The 19,042-nt window shown below is 39.7% G+C and overlaps 1 protein-coding gene across 3 annotated transcripts in view; it reads right to left on the bottom strand.

Annotated features, from left to right (window-relative positions):
- Positions 1-19,042, bottom strand: part of AKAP10 (A-kinase anchoring protein 10) — a 98,155-nt gene that overhangs the window by 34,473 nt on the left and 44,640 nt on the right. For all 3 annotated transcript variants that reach the window (XR_010408682.1, XM_045889772.3, XM_064583213.1), the window contains exons 5-8: positions 14,972-15,070; positions 2,772-2,856; positions 1,830-1,953; positions 644-780 (exon numbers count right to left, since the gene is read on the bottom strand). Coding sequence is in view for 2 of the 3 variants with exons in the window: in XM_045889772.3 (XP_045745728.1) it covers positions 644-780; positions 1,830-1,953; positions 2,772-2,856; positions 14,972-15,070 (445 nt within the window). In the remaining variant the exon portion in view is untranslated. The remainder of the gene's footprint in view (positions 1-643; positions 781-1,829; positions 1,954-2,771; positions 2,857-14,971; positions 15,071-19,042) is intronic.

Genomic DNA, 19,042 nt, shown 5'->3' with positions numbered 1-19,042 from the left:
AAAAGAGTGGCAACAGTTGGCCATAGGCTTATCACTCAACTGACCAGATGTTTTCAGTTCTGTTCACTGTAAGATTTTGCCATCCTCTCATTTTCAATGAAGACCAATGAAAAACTATTATTCATTGAGTATTAATTTGGCCGTGCAGATCTGCACCAGAAATATGATACACCCATACACAGATATCTAAGACCCTTTCCAATATATTCCCTTTAGTTTCTTCTTCCTCTTACATTCCCCACCCAAGTTTTACTTACCCAAACTCAAGTTTCCTGAAAGTGCCACATTCCCCTAAGTCTCTCTGATTTGCTTCTGTCAATGCCTCTGCCTAGAATGTTCCTTCCCGCCTTCTCTGGCTAGCAAAATTCATATTCAGGATCCAATTCAAATCTTTCTTCTGTGAAACCCTCCCTGAACGCCACTGTCATCCTTCTTGCCACACACAAATCTCCCGTTCCCCTAGCAGAAACGTTTGTTCTAGGAATCCTAAAACCTTATACACACCATATGAAAAGCGGCTTTTATGCTACTCCCTGTGAGCTCCTTGACAGCAAAGACTGGATTTGTTCATCTTTATTTCCGAAATACATATCAAATACTCAATTAACATTTGCCAGATGCTGAATACATCAATAAAACTCACTTGTCATACAAAATCATGGCATCGTTCTGTGCCTCCTGTCCATCATACTGGCCCTTTTTGGCAGCAAGTTGAGACTGGAAGTTATCTGCTGCCAACCAGAACTGTAAGATATTCACTGCATCCTCTTTTTCCATGTACTAGGAAGGAAAAATACAAAAAAAAGAAAAAAAGACTATAAACATATTTCTCTAACCATCTCTAATCCATAAGCCCATCCATTAAAAATATAAGACATACACAAAAAACAAAAATAAAAACAGATCCACTTGTTCAGTTCATGCCAGTCAGCAACTCACAGTTGCTTTTGAGACTGAAAAGTTGAAAGCCATTCTTGTAGGGGAAAAAAACAAACTAACAAAAACCCCACCACACTGCTGGATACAAACTTAAGTGAACTGGAATAAGAATCACAGTAAAGATGATTAGTGGTCCCTCAGCAGCTAACATACAAAAAGTAAACTAACCAGACCAAATCTTTTATACCTCATCATTTCCATCACTCCATGCAGCCTCAGTAACCTGAACAAATGCGGACTTACACTTACAAAGAGAGGGAGTGAGAAAGTAAATCAACCGAAAGCTCTATTCTTGGGAGAGGCAGAGTGCAAGTGTGTATCTAAGTTAATGCTTTGTGACCCTGGAAATCCTCCCCTCTCTACTTAATAGTCATTTGCTTTGCAACAGAAGAATTTCATTTGCCCAAACCTAACAAATACCATTATACTAAACTGTACACCTCAAAGAAATTAATCTATTCATTGCTTGAGAAATCCTATCGAGTGGCTAAAGTAAAAGTGATGATAGCAAGAAAAAATTTACTCCTTTTCTTCCTCTCTTTTGAAGCCTGGTCTGCAAATATGTGTGCACTGGAATCAAGTATCAAATCTGTGGTTTTAAAATGGCTCCAGATAATTAAAAATATGCAGTCTCTTATAAGCAGAAGTTTGATTAAGTTTTTCAAAATTAGAGTTATTTTACACTGAATTTTCACATTCTCTTTAATCTAATATGCCATTAAAGTACTCTTGCCATTAGGTGTACAACATAAAAAAATTACTTCATTCCAACTGATCTTTTCGGAAATGATTTGGCTCTTCCATGTTATTTTCTATAGAGGGGGCCCCAGCATTTCTAGTTTAGAGGCTGGAATGCTCTAACAGAGTGTGAAAGGAAATGCAGACTTTACCTCAGAGAAATAAAAGAGGGCTGACTCACAGAAGAGAATGTCAGCCAGGTAAACAGTTCCACTGGTCAGCACTTCAATCTGGTATTTACAGAAATGGTGACTTCGCAGAAACTCACTAAAGTGCCTGCACATGGACAAAAAGGGAAAATTTGAGGGAATGACCAAGGAAAGAGCTTAACTGGGAAAAATATACTCTTTCCATTCTGTGCCTACTGTATCTTAAAAGCCTTGGTCCACACTACCTCCCTTCCCATGCTGTCCTTCCTGGTTCCTACGCCTGGAAGTAATCTCTCCCGCCTCTTAGAAACTTTGTAGCTTTCCTCTGAGATGTGACACATGCTACCTCATATTACATGTAACCAAAGAACATACCCTATTTCTCTTAATAGGCTGTAACTTCCTTCAAAGCAGGTACTGTATCTAACTATGCCCTACACAGAGCACCCTTTTCATAAATACTAAATGAATCAATATGCAGATTTTTCCCTTAAAGGACATGCACCAGTAATTAATTTAAAAACAAACAAACAAACAAACAAACAAAAACTTTGGAGACCGTTTCAACAAATCTACGTGGATTTAGTAATACAGCATCCATTAAGCTTAAAGTGTGCACTAACAAATTAGGATCTCTACATGAACACATGCATTGCTTAAATAAATAAATTCTAATAGTCAAACTGTAGTTACAATCACCCCCAAATGACTTCAGAATTTTAAAAACTTCTTTTAACTTAGGAAATATTAACATTAAAAACAAACGTGTTTTATTTTTAAGAGTTCACATAATTTATATTTAAAAGACACTATGAACCAGGTAGTCTTAGATATGCCTATAAGATGTAAACATTCAAAATACTTAAGTCCTGAAAAATTGTTTGTTTGTAGTTGAGTGAACCCAAATCCCAAAACCCAAAATGTGAAAGTTTGAAATTAACTTACTCTTGCTCCATGGCACTAAAGACTATGGACTGTGCCAAAACAAAACAGTTGGGATCCACCTGTCCATCTTCTCCACAAATCTTTGCTATAAAAGAAATGGTAAATAAATTCCTACTAAATCCAAATCATACATCTTTGTGAATCAGAGTAGGAAATAAATGGAGAGGTATAGAAATCAGAAAGTTTTAAATGGAGCTAAGAAAAATACAAGTGAACATATAATCTTGAGGTAGGAAAAGTCTTTCTAAGGACATATATAAAAGCAGAAATCAAAAGATTCAACAGCATAAAATTAATTTCTACACATTAACATACCCACAAAACAAAATTAAAAAGGAAGACTGGGGGAAAAAATTTGCAGCACCAATGACAGTGTACCCTGTATGTGATAGATTATTATCATTCATATATCAAGAGCTCCTACAAACTAGTAAGAAATGTCCCCAAAGAAAAATGAGCAAAGGACATGAACAGATAGTCTGCGAAAGAACAAATATAGGGGTGCCTGGCTGGCTCAGTCAGAAGAGGATGCTCACTCGGGGTTGTGAGTTTGAGCCCCATGCTGGGTGTAGAGATTACTTAAAAAAATTAAGTAAACTTAAAAAAGAATAAATATAAAATGGCCAATATGAAAAGATATACACGCTCACTAGCAATCAAATAAATAGAACCACAAGTTAGAATAAGGAGACACCCTACCTTTTGTCTAGTAAATTGGCACAAATTGTTCTAACAATGCATATGTTTAATTGTTTAACACCGCACTGCTTTGCTTGGGCAAGGACATGGGAAAACCGACACTAGTGTCAGTGAGAATAGACGTATATTCTTTTCTGGAGAGCATTTTGGTACTTTATAGCATAAGCTTTAAAAATAAATATGCCTGTTCAATCAGCAATTCTATTTCTAAGATTGCAACCTAAAGAGTTATGATCTGTAAAAAGGCTTATCTGTGAAAAAGTTTACCAAAATGTTATTTGGTAGAAACATGAAATGTGCAAAAATTAGGAATTACCTAAGTAAACTGCAGCAAATCAGTAAGCTGTTTAGCCAGCTATTAAGTACGGCTGGGAAAAAACCATTCACCCACGATGGCTGGTTTCACTTTAAGTTCACGACCTTAGTGGGACCTTATTGAAACCCAAGGATCTTACTATAGTTTCTTGGTCCATTTACTCTCGTACTCTGCCAGACAACACACAACGCAACATTTCCTCTCTTTGAACACCTTAATGCCTCTTCTACTCTCTGCTGATGACTTTGCTTCCTACTTCATTAAGAAAATAGAAGCAATCAGAAATTTATTTCCATCACTTCCCACCACATCTGCCTCATACTCACCAGCTGTAGTCTGTGCTATACATATATACTTGTTTGTATGCCATACCTTATATGCTTATAACACATCACCACAAAAACAAAACAAAAACCACTGTCCCTTGACTTCACATCCCCTTCCAGCTCATCTTTAGAGCAAAATGCCTCGTAAGAGTTGCTCATACCTGCTGTCTCCACTCCGCCTCCCGTTCTAAGACTCCTCTGGTTAAGTTTCTGTCTCCGGAGATCCAATGAAATTAAGATAACCGATGGACTAGTTGTCCACAAGGTTGGCAAGTCCATTCCATTCCTAGTATTCATCTTATTTAACTTCTCAGCAGTATTTAACACACCTCTGATCACTCCCTGACTCCCAGAAACACTTTTTCTTTGGCTTCCAGAAAGAACTACTCTCCTGAGACAGGGTTCATATAGCAGAGCCAACTTTACGGGCTGCTACTCCTAAGTCTCCTTTGCTGGTTCTCCCTTGCTGGTTCTCCCTCACCCACCCACCAGACTTGTGAATGTTAAGCCTGCCCCAAGACACAGTCCTTAGACCTCTAGTCTTCACTCACCATACTCACTCTGAAGATAATGTTATCCATGGCTCTAAACCCATCTATATGCTGATGACTTCAAAACATATCTCCAACCAAAGCCTCTCTCATCAACTCCTAGCACAGATATCCAACTGCATACTTGACATTCACCATTTGGGTGCCTACAAACCCCAACTCCTGATTTTTCCCTTAAGCTATTACTCCTATGATCTTCTTGATCTTATAAATGGCAATTTCACTCTCCCAGTTACTCAGGTTTTCAAAAAAAATGAAGTCATGCTTGGTTCCTTTTTCCCTCACACCACTCACTTTCAAACTATCAGCAAACACTATCAGCTGTACCTTCGAAATATTTTTAACATTCTACCACTTCAAGGATTTGCAGAAGATGAAGGAGGCAGTGGAAGCATAGTTTTTGGGTTATTCTGAATCTCCATATAAAAAGGAAGTAATTAGACAGCAACACCCAAAACCCATGGATAACATTTACAACAAAACTAGGCAGGTGGGATACACAGTAACAGCTCAAGTGCAGACTTCTTCCAGCTGTCATGTATTTGAAGTACAGCTGTATTAGAATATTCCAACTGAAAGAGGAGGATACTGGGTAGGATTAAGAAGAATGAGGCTCAAAGAGGTAAAATGACTGGTCTAAAAACATACAGGTAATTAACATTTTAACTTTCTCAGATCCCTTAATCACTAAATGTTATCAACTTATACTTCCTAAGATTTTTTTCCCCTCAGGGGATTGTATCATTAATTTGATAAAGTTTAAGAAAAGGAAAAAAAGAACTGAAGTGATATTTCTTCTTTTTCTTTTTGTTTTAGATTTTATTTGTCAGAGAGAGAAAAAGACAGAGAGAGCGCACAAGCAGGGGGAGCAGTAGGCTCCCCGCTGAGCAGGGAGCCCAACGTGGGGCTTGATCCCAGGACCCTGGGATCATGACCTGAGCCGAAGGCAGACGCACAACTGACTGAACCACCAGGTGACCCCTGATATTTTTTTTTTTAATTTTTTTATTGTTAAGTTAATCCCCATACATTACATCATTAGTTTTAGATATACTGTTCCATGATTCATTGTTTGTGCATATCACCCAGTGCTCCATGTAGAACGTGCCCTCCTCAATACCCATCACCAGGCTAACCCATCCTGCCACCCCCCTCCCCTCTAGAACCCTCAGTTTGTTCCTCAGAGTCCATCGTCTCTCATGGTTCATCTCCCCCTCCGATTTACCCCCTTCATTCTTCCCCTCCTGCTATCTTTTTTTTTTTTCTTCTTAACATATATTGCATTCTTTGTTTCAGAGGTACAGATCTGAGATTCAACAGTCTTGCACAATTCACAGCGCTTAGCAGAGCACATAACCTCCCCAGTATCTATCACCCAGCCACTCCATCCCTCCCACCCCCCACCACTCCAGCAACCCTCAGTTTGTTTCCTGAGATTAAGAATTCCTCATATCAGTGAGGTCATATGATACATGTCTTTCTCTCTTTGACTTATTTCGCTCAGAATAACACCCTCCAGTTCCATCCACGTCATTGCAAATGGCAAGACCTCATTCCTTTTGATGGCTGCATAATATTCCATTGTATATATATACCACCTCTTCTTTATCCATTCATCTGTCAATGGACATCTTGGCTCTTTCCACAGTTTGGCTATTGTGGACATTGCTGCTATAAACATCGGGGTGCACGTACCCTTTCGGATCCCTCCTTTTATATCTTTGGGGTAAATAGCCAGTAGTGCAATTGCTGGGTCATACGGTAGCTCTATTTTCAACTGTTTGAGGAACCTCCATACTGTTTTCCAGAGTGGCTGCACCAGCTTGCATTCCCACCAACAGTGTAGGAGGGTTCCCCTTTCTCCGCATCCCTGCCAACATCTGTCATTTCCTGACTTGTTAATTTTAGCCATTCTGACTGGTGTGAGGTGGTATCTCATTGAGGTTTTGATTTGGATTTCCCTGATGCCAAGCGATATTGAGCACTTTTGCATGTGTCTGTTGGCCATTTGGATATCTTCTTTGGAAAACTGTCTGTTCATGTCTTCTGCCCATTTCTTGTTTGGATTGTTTGTTCTTTGGGTGTTGAGTTTGATAAGTTCTTTATAGATTTTGGATACTAGCCCTTTATCTGATATGTCATTTGCAAATATCTTCTCCCATTCTGTCGGTTCTCTTTTGGTTTTGTTGACTGTTTCCTTTGCTTTGCAAAAGCTTTTCATCTTGATGAAGTCCCAGTAGTTCATTTTTGCCCTTGCTTCCCTTCCTTTGGCAATGTTTCTAGGAAGAAGTTGCTGCGGCTGAGGTCGAAGAGGTTGCTGCCTGTGTTCTCCTTTAGGATTTTGATGGACTCCTGTCTCACATTGAGGTCTTTCAACCATTTGGAGTTTATTTTTGTGTGTGGTGTAAGGAAATGGTCCAGTTTCATTCTTCTGCATATGGCTGTCCAGTTTTCCCAACACCATTTGTTGAAGAGACTGTCTTTTTTCCATTGGACATTCTTTCCTGCTTTGTCAAAGATTAGTTGACCATAGAGTTGAGGGTCCATTTCTGGGCTCTCTATTCTGTTCCATTGATCTATGTGTCTGTTTTTGTACCAGTACCATACTGTCTTGATGATGACAGCTTTGTAATAGAGCTGGAAGTCTGGAATTACGATGCCGCCAGCTTTGCTTTTCTTTTTCAACATTCCTCTGGCTATTCGGGGTCTTTTCTGGTTCCATACAAATTTTAGGATTATTTGTTCCATTTCCTTGAAAAAAGTGGATGGTATTTTGATGGGGATTGCATTGAATGTGTAGATTGCTCTAGGTAGCATTGACATCTTCACAATATTTGTTCTTCCAGTCCATGAGCATGGAACGTTTTTCCATTTCTTTGTGTCTTCCTCAATTTCTTTCATGAGTACTTTATACTTTTCTGAGTACAGATCCTTTGCCTCTTTGGTTAGATTTATTCCTAGGTATCTTATGCTTTTCGGTGCAATTGTAAATGGGATCGACTCCTTAATTTCTCTTTCTTCTGTCTTGTTGGTGGTGTATAGGAATGCCACTGACTTCTGTGCATTGATTTTATATCCTGCCACTTGACTGAATTCCTGTATGAGTTCTAGTAGTTTTGCGGTGGAGTCTTTGGGGTTTTCCACATAAAGTATCATATCATCTGCAAAGAGTGAGAGTTTGACTTCTTCTTTGCCGATTTGGATGCCTTTTATTTCTTTTTGTTGTCTGATTGCTGTGGCTAGGACTTGTAATACTATGTTGAATAGCAGTGGTGATAGTGGACATCCCTGCCGCGTTCCTGACCTTAGGGGGAAAGCTCTCAGTTTTTCCCATTGAGAATGATATTCGCTGTGGGTTTTTCATAGATGGCTTTTATGATATTGAGGTATGTACCCTCTATGCCTATAGTCTGAAGAGTTTTGATCAAGAAAGGATGCCGTACTTTGTCAAATGCTTTTTCTGCATCTATTGAGAGGATCATATGATTCTTGTTCTTTCTTTTGTTAATGTATTGTATCACGTCGATTGATTTGCAGATGTTGAACCAACCTTGCAGCCCAGGGATAAATCCCACTTGGTTGTGGTGAATAATCCTTTTAATGTACTGTTGGATCCTATTGGCTAGTATTTTGGTGAGAATTTTTGCATCCATGTTCATCAGGGATATTGGTCTGTAATTCTCCTTTTTGATGGGGTCTTTTTCTGGTTTTGGGATCAAGGTAATGGTGGCCTCATAAAATGAGTTTGGAAGTTTTCCTTCCATTTCTATTTTTTGGAACAGTTTCAGAAGAATAGGTATGTATTCTTCTTGAAATGTTTGGTAGAATTCCCCTGGGAAGCCATCTGGCCCTGGGCTTTTGTTTGTTGGGAGATTTTTGATGACTGCTTCAATTTCCTTAATGGTTATAGGTCTGTTCAGGTTTTCTCTTTCTTCCTGGTTCAGTTTTGGTAGTTGATACACCTCTAGGAATGCATTCATTTCTTCCAGGTTATCTAATTTGCTGGCATAGAGTTGCTCATAGTATGTTCTTATAATTGTTTGTATTTCTTTGGTGTTGGTTGTGATCTCTCCTCTTTCATTCATGATTTTGTTGATTTGGGTCATTTCTCTTTTCTTTTTGATAAGTCTGGCCAGGGGTTTATCAATCTTGTTAATTCTTTCAAAGAACCAGCTCCTAGTTTCATTGATCTGCTCTACTGTTCTTTTGGTTTCTATTTCATTGATTTCTGCTCTGATCTTTATTATTTCTCTTCTCCTGCTGGGTTTAGGCTTTATTTGCTGTTCTCTCTCCAGCTCCTTTAGGTGTGGGGTTAGGTTGTGTACTTGAGACCTTTCTTGTTTCTTGAGAAAGGCTTGTATTGCTATATACTTTCCTCTTAGGACTGCCTTTGCTGCATCCCAAAGATTTTGAATAGTTGTGTTTTCTTTTTCATTGGTTTCCATAACTTTTTTTAATTCTTCTTTAATTTCCTGGTTGACCCATTCATTCTTTAGTAGGATGCTCTTTAGCCTCCATGTATTTGAGTTCTTTCTGACTTTCCTCTTGTGATTGAGTTCCAGTTTCAAAGCATTGTGGTCTGAAAATAGGCAAGGAATGATCCCAATCTTTTGGTACCAGTTGATACCTGATTTATGACCTAGGATGTGATCGATTCTGGGGAATGTTCCATGGGCACTAGAGAAGAATGTGTATTCCGTTGCTTTGGGATGGAATGTTCTGAATATTATCTGTGAAGTCCATTTGGTCCAGTGTGTCATTTAAAGTCTTTATTTCCTTGTTGATCTTTTGCTCAGACCATCTGTCCATTTCATTGAGGGGGGTGTTAAAGTCCCCCACTGTTATTGTATTGTTGTTGATGTGTTTCTTTGCTTTTGTTATTAATTGGCTTATATAGGTGGTTGCTCCCATGTTAGGGGCATAGATATTTACCATTGTTAGATCTTCTTGTTGGATAGACCCTTTAAGTAGGATATAGTTTCTTTCCTCATCTCTTATTACAGTCTTTGGTTTAAAATCTAATTTGTCTGATATAAGGATTGCCACCCCAGCTTTCTTTTGGTGTCCATTAGCATGGTAAATGGTTTTCCACCCCCTCACTTTCAATCTGGGGGTGTCTTTGGGTCTCAAGTGAGTCTCTTGCAGACAGCATATCGATGGGTCTTGTTTTTTAATCCAATCTGATAGCCTCTGTCTTTTGATTGGGGCATTTAGCCCATTTACATTCAGGGTAACTATTGAAAGATATGAATTTAGTGCCACTGTATTGCATGTAAGGTGACTGTTACTGTATATTGTCTGTGTTCCTTTCTGGTCTATGTTGCTTTTAGGCTCTCTCTTTGCTTAGAGGACCCCTTTCAAGATTTCTTGTAGGGCTGGTTTCGTGTTTGCGAATTCCTTTAGTGTGTGTTTGTCCTGGAAGCTTTTGATCTCTCCTTCTATTTTCAATGACAGCCTAGCTGGATATAGTATTCTTGGCTGCATATTTTTCTCATTTAGTGCTCTGAATATATCCTGCCAGTCCTTTCTGGCCTGCCAGGTCTCTGTGGATAGGTCTGTTACCAATCTAATGTTTCTACCCTTGTAGGTTACATATCTGTTCTCCCGAGCTGCTTTCAGGATTTTCTCTTTGTCTCTGAGATTCGTAAGTTTTACTATTAGATGTTGGGGTGTTGACCTATTTTTATTAATTTTGAGAGGGGTTCTCTGTGCCTTCTGGATTTTGATGCCTGTTTCCTTCCCCAAATTAGAGAAATTCTCTGCTATAATTTGCTCCATTATACCTTCTGCCCCCCTCTCTCTTTCTTCTTCTGGGATCCCAATTATTCTAATGTTGTTTCGTCTTATGGTATTGCTTATCTCTTCAATTCTGCCCTCGTGATCCAGTAGTTGTTTATCTCTCTTTTTCTGTTTCTTTATTTTCCATCATTTGGTCTTCTATACCACTGATTCTCTCTTCTGACTCATTTATCCTAGCAGTTAGCGCCCCCATATTTGATTGTACCTCATTAATAGCCTTTTTGATTTCTACTTGGTTAGATTTTAGTTCTTTTACTTCTCCAGAAAGGGTTTCTCTAATAACTTCCATGCTTTTTTCAAGCCTAGCTAGTATCTTTAAAGTGATGATTTCTGAACTCTAGATCTGACATCGTACTAATGTCCGTATTGAGTAGGTCCCTGGCAGTCGGTACTACCTCTTGTTCTTTTTGTTGAGGTGATTTTTTCCGTCTTGTCATTTTGTCCAGAGGAGAATAGATTAATGAGAGAACAAAATGCTAACAGGGTAACAACGTTCCCAGAAAATATACTCTAAACAAATCCGAAAAGACCTGAAGCAGTGGGAAAAGAAAGGGAAAGAGAGAAAAAAGAAAAAAAAAAAAAGATAAAAACAAACAAAAACAGAACAAAACAAAAAAAACAGAATGTGATCAAATATGATCAGTCTGGTATATACATCAGTGCCACACACTAGATTTTGGGTGTATTTTGGTCTGTTAGAAGAAAGTGCCTCCCAAAATTTTAAAGAAAGAAAAACTTATATATGTACAATGAGGGTTGATATGATGAAGGGATGGAATATGACTGTAAAAATGGAAATTATAAAAAATTTTATAAAAGGAATTGATAAGAAACTGTTTGAAAAAAGAAAGAAGAGGATTTAAAAAAAAAGGGAGAGAATGTGATCAGGCAGAGGAGTAGGAAAAAAACCATACACTAGACATTTAGGGTATATTTTGATCTGTTAGAAGAAACTATCTCAAAATTTTAAAGAGAGAACAACTTATATATATATGCCAAAAATACGGGTAACTACTATGAAGGGATAGAATATGACTCTAAAAATGAAAAATAAAAATGAAAAATAAAAAAAATTTTTTAAAAAGGGGACTGATAAGATGTTGGTTGAGAAAGGGAAAAAGAAAAATTCAAAAAAAAAAAAAGACAGGTAAAAAAAAAAATTAACTTTGAAAGACTAAAGAATCATGGGAAAAAAAGCCATGGATTCTATATGCAGTATTCCCCTAGCACTGGAGTTCTGCCGTTCTCATTGATCAGTAAACTTGGTCTTGGCTGGCTGTTCTCGCTGATCTTCTGGGGGAGGGGCCTGTTGCCGTGGTTCCCAAATGTCTTTGCTGGAGGCAGAATTGCCCCGCCCTTGCCCAGTCCAGGCTAAGTAATCTGCTCGGGTTGCTCTCCGGAGCTTTTGTTCCCTGCGAGCTTTCCGTACAGCTTTGGAGGCAGAGAGTGAAAATGGCGGCCTCCCAATCTCCGCCCCGGAGGAGCTGAGAACTCGGGCCCCGCTCCTCAGTGAGCCCCCAGAGAAAAGCTGTCAGTCACTCCCGTCTCCCTGGTCTCCAGCCCACTCCGTGCTCACCAGGCCTGTGACCGAGCGTTTCTATCTCTGGCACCCAACCCAGTGTGGAGTCTCCAAACCCAGCAGATCCCTGCGGTGCACTCCCACGCCGCTCCTCCCGGGGGAAGAAGGTGAATCTCCCTGGATCTGCCGCTTGTTGGGTCCCTGCTCGAGGAGCAGGGGCCCGACTGTGGTCCAGATTATGGTCTATGGCAACCCCGAGCTGAGAGCCCGCGCCTCGGCTCCGTCTCTGCAGCCGGCTTCCCCGCTCCGATACCTGGGAGCTCTGTCGCACTCAGGCACCCCCGGTATTTCTATGACCCCGAGGGTCCTGAGACCACACTGTCCCGCGAGGGTTCCACCCCTCGCTTAGCCACCGGAGTGATGTCCCTCAGCGGAGCCGACTTCTAAAAGTTCCGATTGTGTGCTCCGTGGTTCTATCACTTGCCAGAAGCGGCCGACGGAGGACCCTCCCCCGCTGTCTATCCTCCCGAATATCACCTCGGATTCACTTCTCCGCACGTCCTACCTTCCAGAAAGTGGTCGCTTTTCTGTTCAGAGAGTTGTTGCTCTTCTTTTCTTCGATCTCCTGTTGAGTTCGTAGGTGTTCAGAATGGCTTGACCCCTATTCAGCTGAATTCCTGAGAGGAGATGAAATCCAGGTCTCCTACTCCTCTGCCATCTTTGATATTTCATTTTTAAATGTAATTTATTTGGCTCAAAAATCCCCCTTTCTGGAACCCTCCTACACTGTTGGTGGGAATGCAAGCTGGTGCAGCCACTCTGGAAAACAGTATGGAGGTTCCTCAAAGAGTTGAAAATAGAGCTACCGTATGATCCAGCCATTACACTACTGGGTATTTACCCCAAAGATACAAACGTAGGGATCCGAAGGGGTACGTGCACCCCAATGTTTATAGCAGCAATGTCCACAATAGCCAAACTGTGGAAAGAGCCAAGATGTCCATCGACAGATGAATGGATAAAGAAGATGTGGTATATATATATATATATATATATATATACACACATACACAATGGAATATTCTGCAGCCATCAAAAGGAATGAGATCTTGCATTTGCAATGACGTGGATGGAACTGGAGGGTGTTATGCTGAGTGAAATAAGTCAAACAGAGAAAGACATGTATCATATGACCTCACTGATATGAGGAGTTCTTAATCTCAGGAAACAAACTGAGGGTTGCTGGAGTGGTGGGGGGTGAGAGGGATGGGGTGGCTGGGTGACAGACATTGGGGAGGGTATGTGCTATGGTGAGCACTGTGAATTGTGCAAGACTGTTGAATCACATATCTGTACCTCAAACAAATAATACAATGTATGTTAAAAAAAAAAAGAAAAAGAGGAAGATAGCAGGAGGGGAAGAATGAAGGGGGGGAAATCGGAGGGGTGGACGAACCATGAGAGACGATGGACTCTGAAAAACAAACTGAGGGCTCTAGAGGGGAGGGGGGTGGGAGGATGGGTTAGCCTGGTGATGGGTATTGAGGAGGGCACGTTCTGCATGGAGCAGTGGGTGTTATGCACAAACAATGAATCATGGAACACTACATCAAAAACTGATGATGTAATGTATGGTGATTAATATAACAATAAAAAATTTAAAACAAAATCCTCCTTTCTCCCCTACCCCAGACAGTTTGGTTATTCACTGGTAAAAATGAATCCTCAAAGGAATCACTAGCCAACCAATTCCTCAAATAGCCAAACGGTAATCAGTTAGGACACCCTAGTTGTATTATTATATAGGAAATGTTGGTCTAGAGAAGTCTGGAAGATGGCAGCAACAAATTCCCACATAAAAATAGAGGAACTACATAGAAAAGCCAAAATCCAATGACAACATTTGCAACAAAACAGCGTGAAAACCCAAAATATAAGCAAATGGGGACAAACAACCACCAGCCACAAGACCTACATGTTATAGGCGTCTGTGTGGAAGAAAGAAAAGAAAAACAATGGGGCCAGCAGCTGATGGGCCCCAAAATAGCCCACAGTTGTTCAATGGTAAGTATAGTGGGCCAATTTAAGAACCACAGCTCAGACAGGTTTCACTGTGTCCAATGATGAGCGAGTCAAAGTATCTATAGTAAAGATTTAAAGAGCCCCACACTGGGAAGAATCAGCGAGGAGCAGAAAAACACGCAGAATAACATCATTTATTTCATAAATAAAAAATATAAAGTCCCTGTAATAAAAATATAAAACTCAGTACTAGGACTTGATGGGACTATAATAAATATTTAATCAACAAACAAACCACTGTCATCTGTGATTACAGGTGCACCTAAGGTCCTGATACAACACAGCAAAAACTTTCAATTTTTTTCTTACTATGACCTACAGAGAAATAGATATACATGACACAGTATACAGATACGTATATGAAAACAATGTTCTGAAATGATGTTTATTTGCCCTTATTACCAAGCACCTCAATTTTTCTATTCTAGTCTTTTTTTTTTTTTTTTGGCAGGAAGCTGAGGTCTAAGAGGAGACTGGTCTGAATCTACAGTTTGAAAAACACTGTGTGTCTGAGCTGTGTTACTCTGGGCAAATTATTTACCCTCTTTGTGCTTCCGATTCCTCATTTATAAAATAGTAATTATATTTACGTTACAAGGTTCTTTAGAAAATTAGAGTTTATCCATGGAAAGCACCTACAATGCTGTCTGAGACACAGTGAGCACTCAATAAATGTGTGCTATTATTGTTCCCTTGCCACTGTTGTTATCTAAGGCAAAGTCTAAGAATTTGGGTCCAACATATAAGAGAGGAAAATTTCAAGTGAGATACAGTTCATATAATAAAGTGCTCTGAAAACAGACTAGGAAAGGGTATGTTGAATTCCATGTTCATAAAAAATCTCTTAGTTAATAACCAAAAACATGCTTTTTTTTTTTTTTTTTGCCATAGCTTCAAGCACTGCTTACCTATGATGTCATTTCTCATTGCTTCTGTAATTGGTATCGGTTTAGCAGCATCTGGAGATATATATTTGGTAAAAGTATTCACTGCATCTTGTTCTATACCTGCAAGGGAAGAAGGGGACAACTTCAAAATTTAAAGAGCAACTTGGACGAGTAATGCACTAGAATCATGAAGAGCACAGCTGTTTGTGGTATGACCAAGCACACACACTCACACAAATACATATACGTGTATTACAAATATGTAACAACATATTTAGGACAAAACAGCCTCCAGCATGTTACATTTTCACTGTTTGGTTTGTACAACAGAGTTCTATGTGAATCCCCCCCCGCCACTCCCCATCTAAACTAATGAGCTTCATAACAGCAATTACTTCTGCATGTTCTCTTTCATTGTCTCTTCTCCAAAGTCTGAACCTGAGGGACTTGCACAGCAATGTAACAGCAAGGGCTATTAAAAATAAAAAAATAATGGGGTGTCTGGGTGGCTCAGCTGGTTAAGCAACTGCCTTCGGCTCAGGTCATGATCCCAGGCTCCTGGGATCGAGCCCCGCATCGGGCTCCCTGCTCGGTGGGAAGCCTGCTTCTCCTTCTCCCACTCCCCCCTGCTTGTGTTCCCTCTCTCGCTGTCTCTCTCTCTCTGTCAATTAAATAAATAAAATCTTAAAAAAATATATTTATAAACCTACACTTAAAATATTTTACAAAATTATTTCAGGTTTATGAATAAATCTGTTTAACTTTCAACAACCTTAGAAGGTTAAAACAATGGATCTCAAACTTTTTAGTTTCAGGACTTCTTTGCAACCCTAAATTACTGAGGAACCTAAAGAACTTTTGTTAATGGGAGTTTTATCTATAGACATTAAGGTATTAGAAATAAAAAAAACAAGAAAAATTACTGACTCAAAGTTAACAATACTAAATCTTTTATAAGTTAAATACATTTTTTTATGGAAAAAAACTATTTTCCAAGCTGAAAAAAATTACTGAGGGCATTATTTTCCATTTTTGCAACACTCTGTCTTGATACGAAACTGCTATGTTTTCATATCTGCTTTGACATTCAATCTGCTGTGCTATTTTATGTTGGCTGAAGTCTATTTTGATAGTGATATAATAAATATATGTATATATATATTTACACACATACATACATATAGTCTTCATCCTTGCTGCTGGCAGAGAGCTTTTCTAAAACCCCTGGAATTTCCTGAGTGGGAGGGGTGAGAGAAGCGTATTTTGTTATTCATAATAAGCCTCTTTCAACCATAGGGAAGTTTATGGTTGAGGTGACTTGCAGAATGGGGCTGGCTGCCAGAGGAACCAACCATGTGATTATAGCATTGGAACTTTCAGCCCCACTTCCCATCCTCCAGGGAGGGTAGAAGGGCTGGGGATCATCAAGTTAATCACCAATGGCCAATAATTTAACCAATCACGCCCACGTTATAGAACCATAAAACCCCTGAATGAAGTGGTTCAGAGACCTTCTGGGTTGGTGAATGCATCCATTTGCTGGAAGGGTGGCACATCCCAACCCCACAAAGACAGGGGCTCCGGCACTTGGGATCCTTCTTTATTTTTTAAATCCGTGGGTTTTTTTAAATGTTATTTCAGCTTTTTTTTTTAAAGATTTTATTTATTTATTTGACAGAGACACAGCGAGAGAGGGAACACAAGCAGGGGGAGTGGGAGAGGGAGAAGCAGGCTTCCCGCCGAGCAGGGAGCCCGATGTGGGACTTGATCCCAGGAGCCTGGGATCATGACCTGAGCCGAAGGCAGACACTTAACAACTGAACCACCCAGGCATCCTTGGGATCCTTCTTGACCTTGCCCTCTGTACCTCTTCACTTGGTGGTTCATCTGTATGCTTTATAATGTACTTTATAATAAACCAGTAAAGGGTTCCCTAGGTTCTGTGAGCTATTATAAAAGATTACTGAATATGAGGAGAGGTTGTGGAAACCTTGGATTTATACAGCTGGTTGGCCAGAAGTATCGGTGATAACTTGAACCTTGCAGCTGGCATTTGAAATGGGGGCAATCTTGTGGGACTGAGCCCTTGACCTGTGAGGTCGGCACTACCTCTGGGTAGTTAGTGCTGGAATGAATTAAACTGTAGGACCCCACAGAGAACTGGAGAATTGCTTGGTGTGGAAAACCCACACATGTCAGAAGTGTTGTGAATGGAGAAATGGTTTTCTTTTATCTATATTAAGAAAATCTGGCCTCAGACATGCAGAGATGGGAAAAGGGGTATTTTAACAGCTTTTTGAAATCACTGTGAAGATATTCTTCTTTGATACTACACCAAAACTTGACAAGTGGTAGTTTCTTAAAGGTTAGTTAGAATGTGGAAGTGCAAACCAGATCAGTGAACTTGTCTGTTACATTAAAATCCAATGGTCTATCTTCCATGGTAAGTAGATCTTTTTACTCATGATTTTATGACATCATATATTTTTTAAATTTTGGAAAATATTGGTTCACTGGCTTATGCAGGCCTTCCAAATGTTGATACACTGCATCATATAATGTAAAAAAAGAAATCACATTAATATCACCAATCACCTTATCAGAACACTATTTATTTTTTTAAGATTTTATTTATTTATTTGAAGAGAGAGACACAGCGAGAGAGGGAACACAAGCAGGGGGAGTAGCAGAGGGAGAAGCAGGCCTCCCGCCGAGCGGGGAGCCCAATGCGGGGCTCGATCCCAGGACCCTGGGATCATGACCTGAGCCGAACGCAGACGCTTAATGACTGAGCCACCCAGGCGCCCCATCAGAACACTCTTTAAAGCTGCCAAAGCAAAGGGTGGTGAATACAAGTTTCCCAAAATTCTAATTTTCACTTGAAAAGCTTACATTTTACCAAGGGCAATAAATACTGTCGGCTGTTTTCCATGAAATGACAAGCTCACTTCATTCATTTCCAAGAAGACACCTGGCAAATACCCATGTCTGTGCAACCACAGTCATTCTTTGGAGTAAAAATGGTATTCCATTTAAAAAGCAGCTAATTGAGGGGCAGCTGGGTGGTTCAGTCAGCTGAGTGTCTGACTCTTGGTTTCAGCTCAGATCATGATCTCAGGGTTGTGAGATCAAACCCCGTGTCAGACTCTGCACTCAGCATGGAATCTGCTTCAGATTCTCTCTCCCTCTCCCTCCCGTTCGCACGCTCTCTCTCAAATAAATAAATAAAATCTTCAAAAAAAAGCAGCTAATTGAGTTCACAAAAGCAGTCAAATACACATGTACTTTTCCTTAGAATAAGTAGTATATTTGAGTATGCAGAAGTCTGCATACTTCCCATTTCATCACACATCTTACAAAACCACATACCCATGCTATGAGCACTGGGTGTTGTATGGAAGTGTTGTACATCTGAAAATAATATTACATTGTATGTTAACTAAGTGGACTTTATTATTATTGCTTTTTAAATATTTTATTCATTTATTTGACAGAGAGAGAGTACAAGCAGGGGGAGTGGCAGGAAGAGGGAGAAACAGGCTCCTGCTGAGCAGAGAGCCCGACGTGGGGCTCGATCTCAGGACCCCGAGATCATGACCTGAGCCGAAGGCAGACACTTAACTGACTGAGCCACCCATGTGCCTGACAAACTGGACTTTAAATAAGAAAATTAAAAATAAAATAAAATAAAATTTGTATCTTAAAAAAAAAAACAACCCATATACCCAAGGGTTTAGATTTAACAAAATTAATTATCTACTTCCCCAAAGACAGCTTTAAGTAAAACTGGCACTTAGTTTTACTGAAGTATGTAGCAGCACAAAATGACTGTTAGTACAATTTGGCCCAGTGCCAGCAGGTTTTCCCAGTTGCCTTTGCCCCATCATTACAAATGTCCACACAGTGAAAAAGACAAATACCATCTGAGAATTATTATGTAAACAGTTTTGACTAAATGGACCCTGTTGAAAAAAATCTCTAGGGACCCTCTATGGGTGTGCAAACCATACTTTGAGAACCCCTGGGTTAACAGAACAGTTGTGGGTTTTTTTAAGAATAGATTATTATCCCTATTTTTACAGGAAAAAAACC

The sequence above is a fragment of the Mirounga angustirostris genome, unplaced genomic scaffold (genome assembly GCF_029215605.1).
Source record: "Mirounga angustirostris isolate CCGP_5_RB_7025 unplaced genomic scaffold, mMirAng1.0.hap1 SCAF_17, whole genome shotgun sequence".
NCBI lineage: Eukaryota > Metazoa > Chordata > Mammalia > Carnivora > Phocidae > Mirounga > Mirounga angustirostris.
The sequence above is the reverse complement of the archived record's forward strand: the minus strand, read 5'-3'. Positions and strand labels throughout refer to the sequence as shown.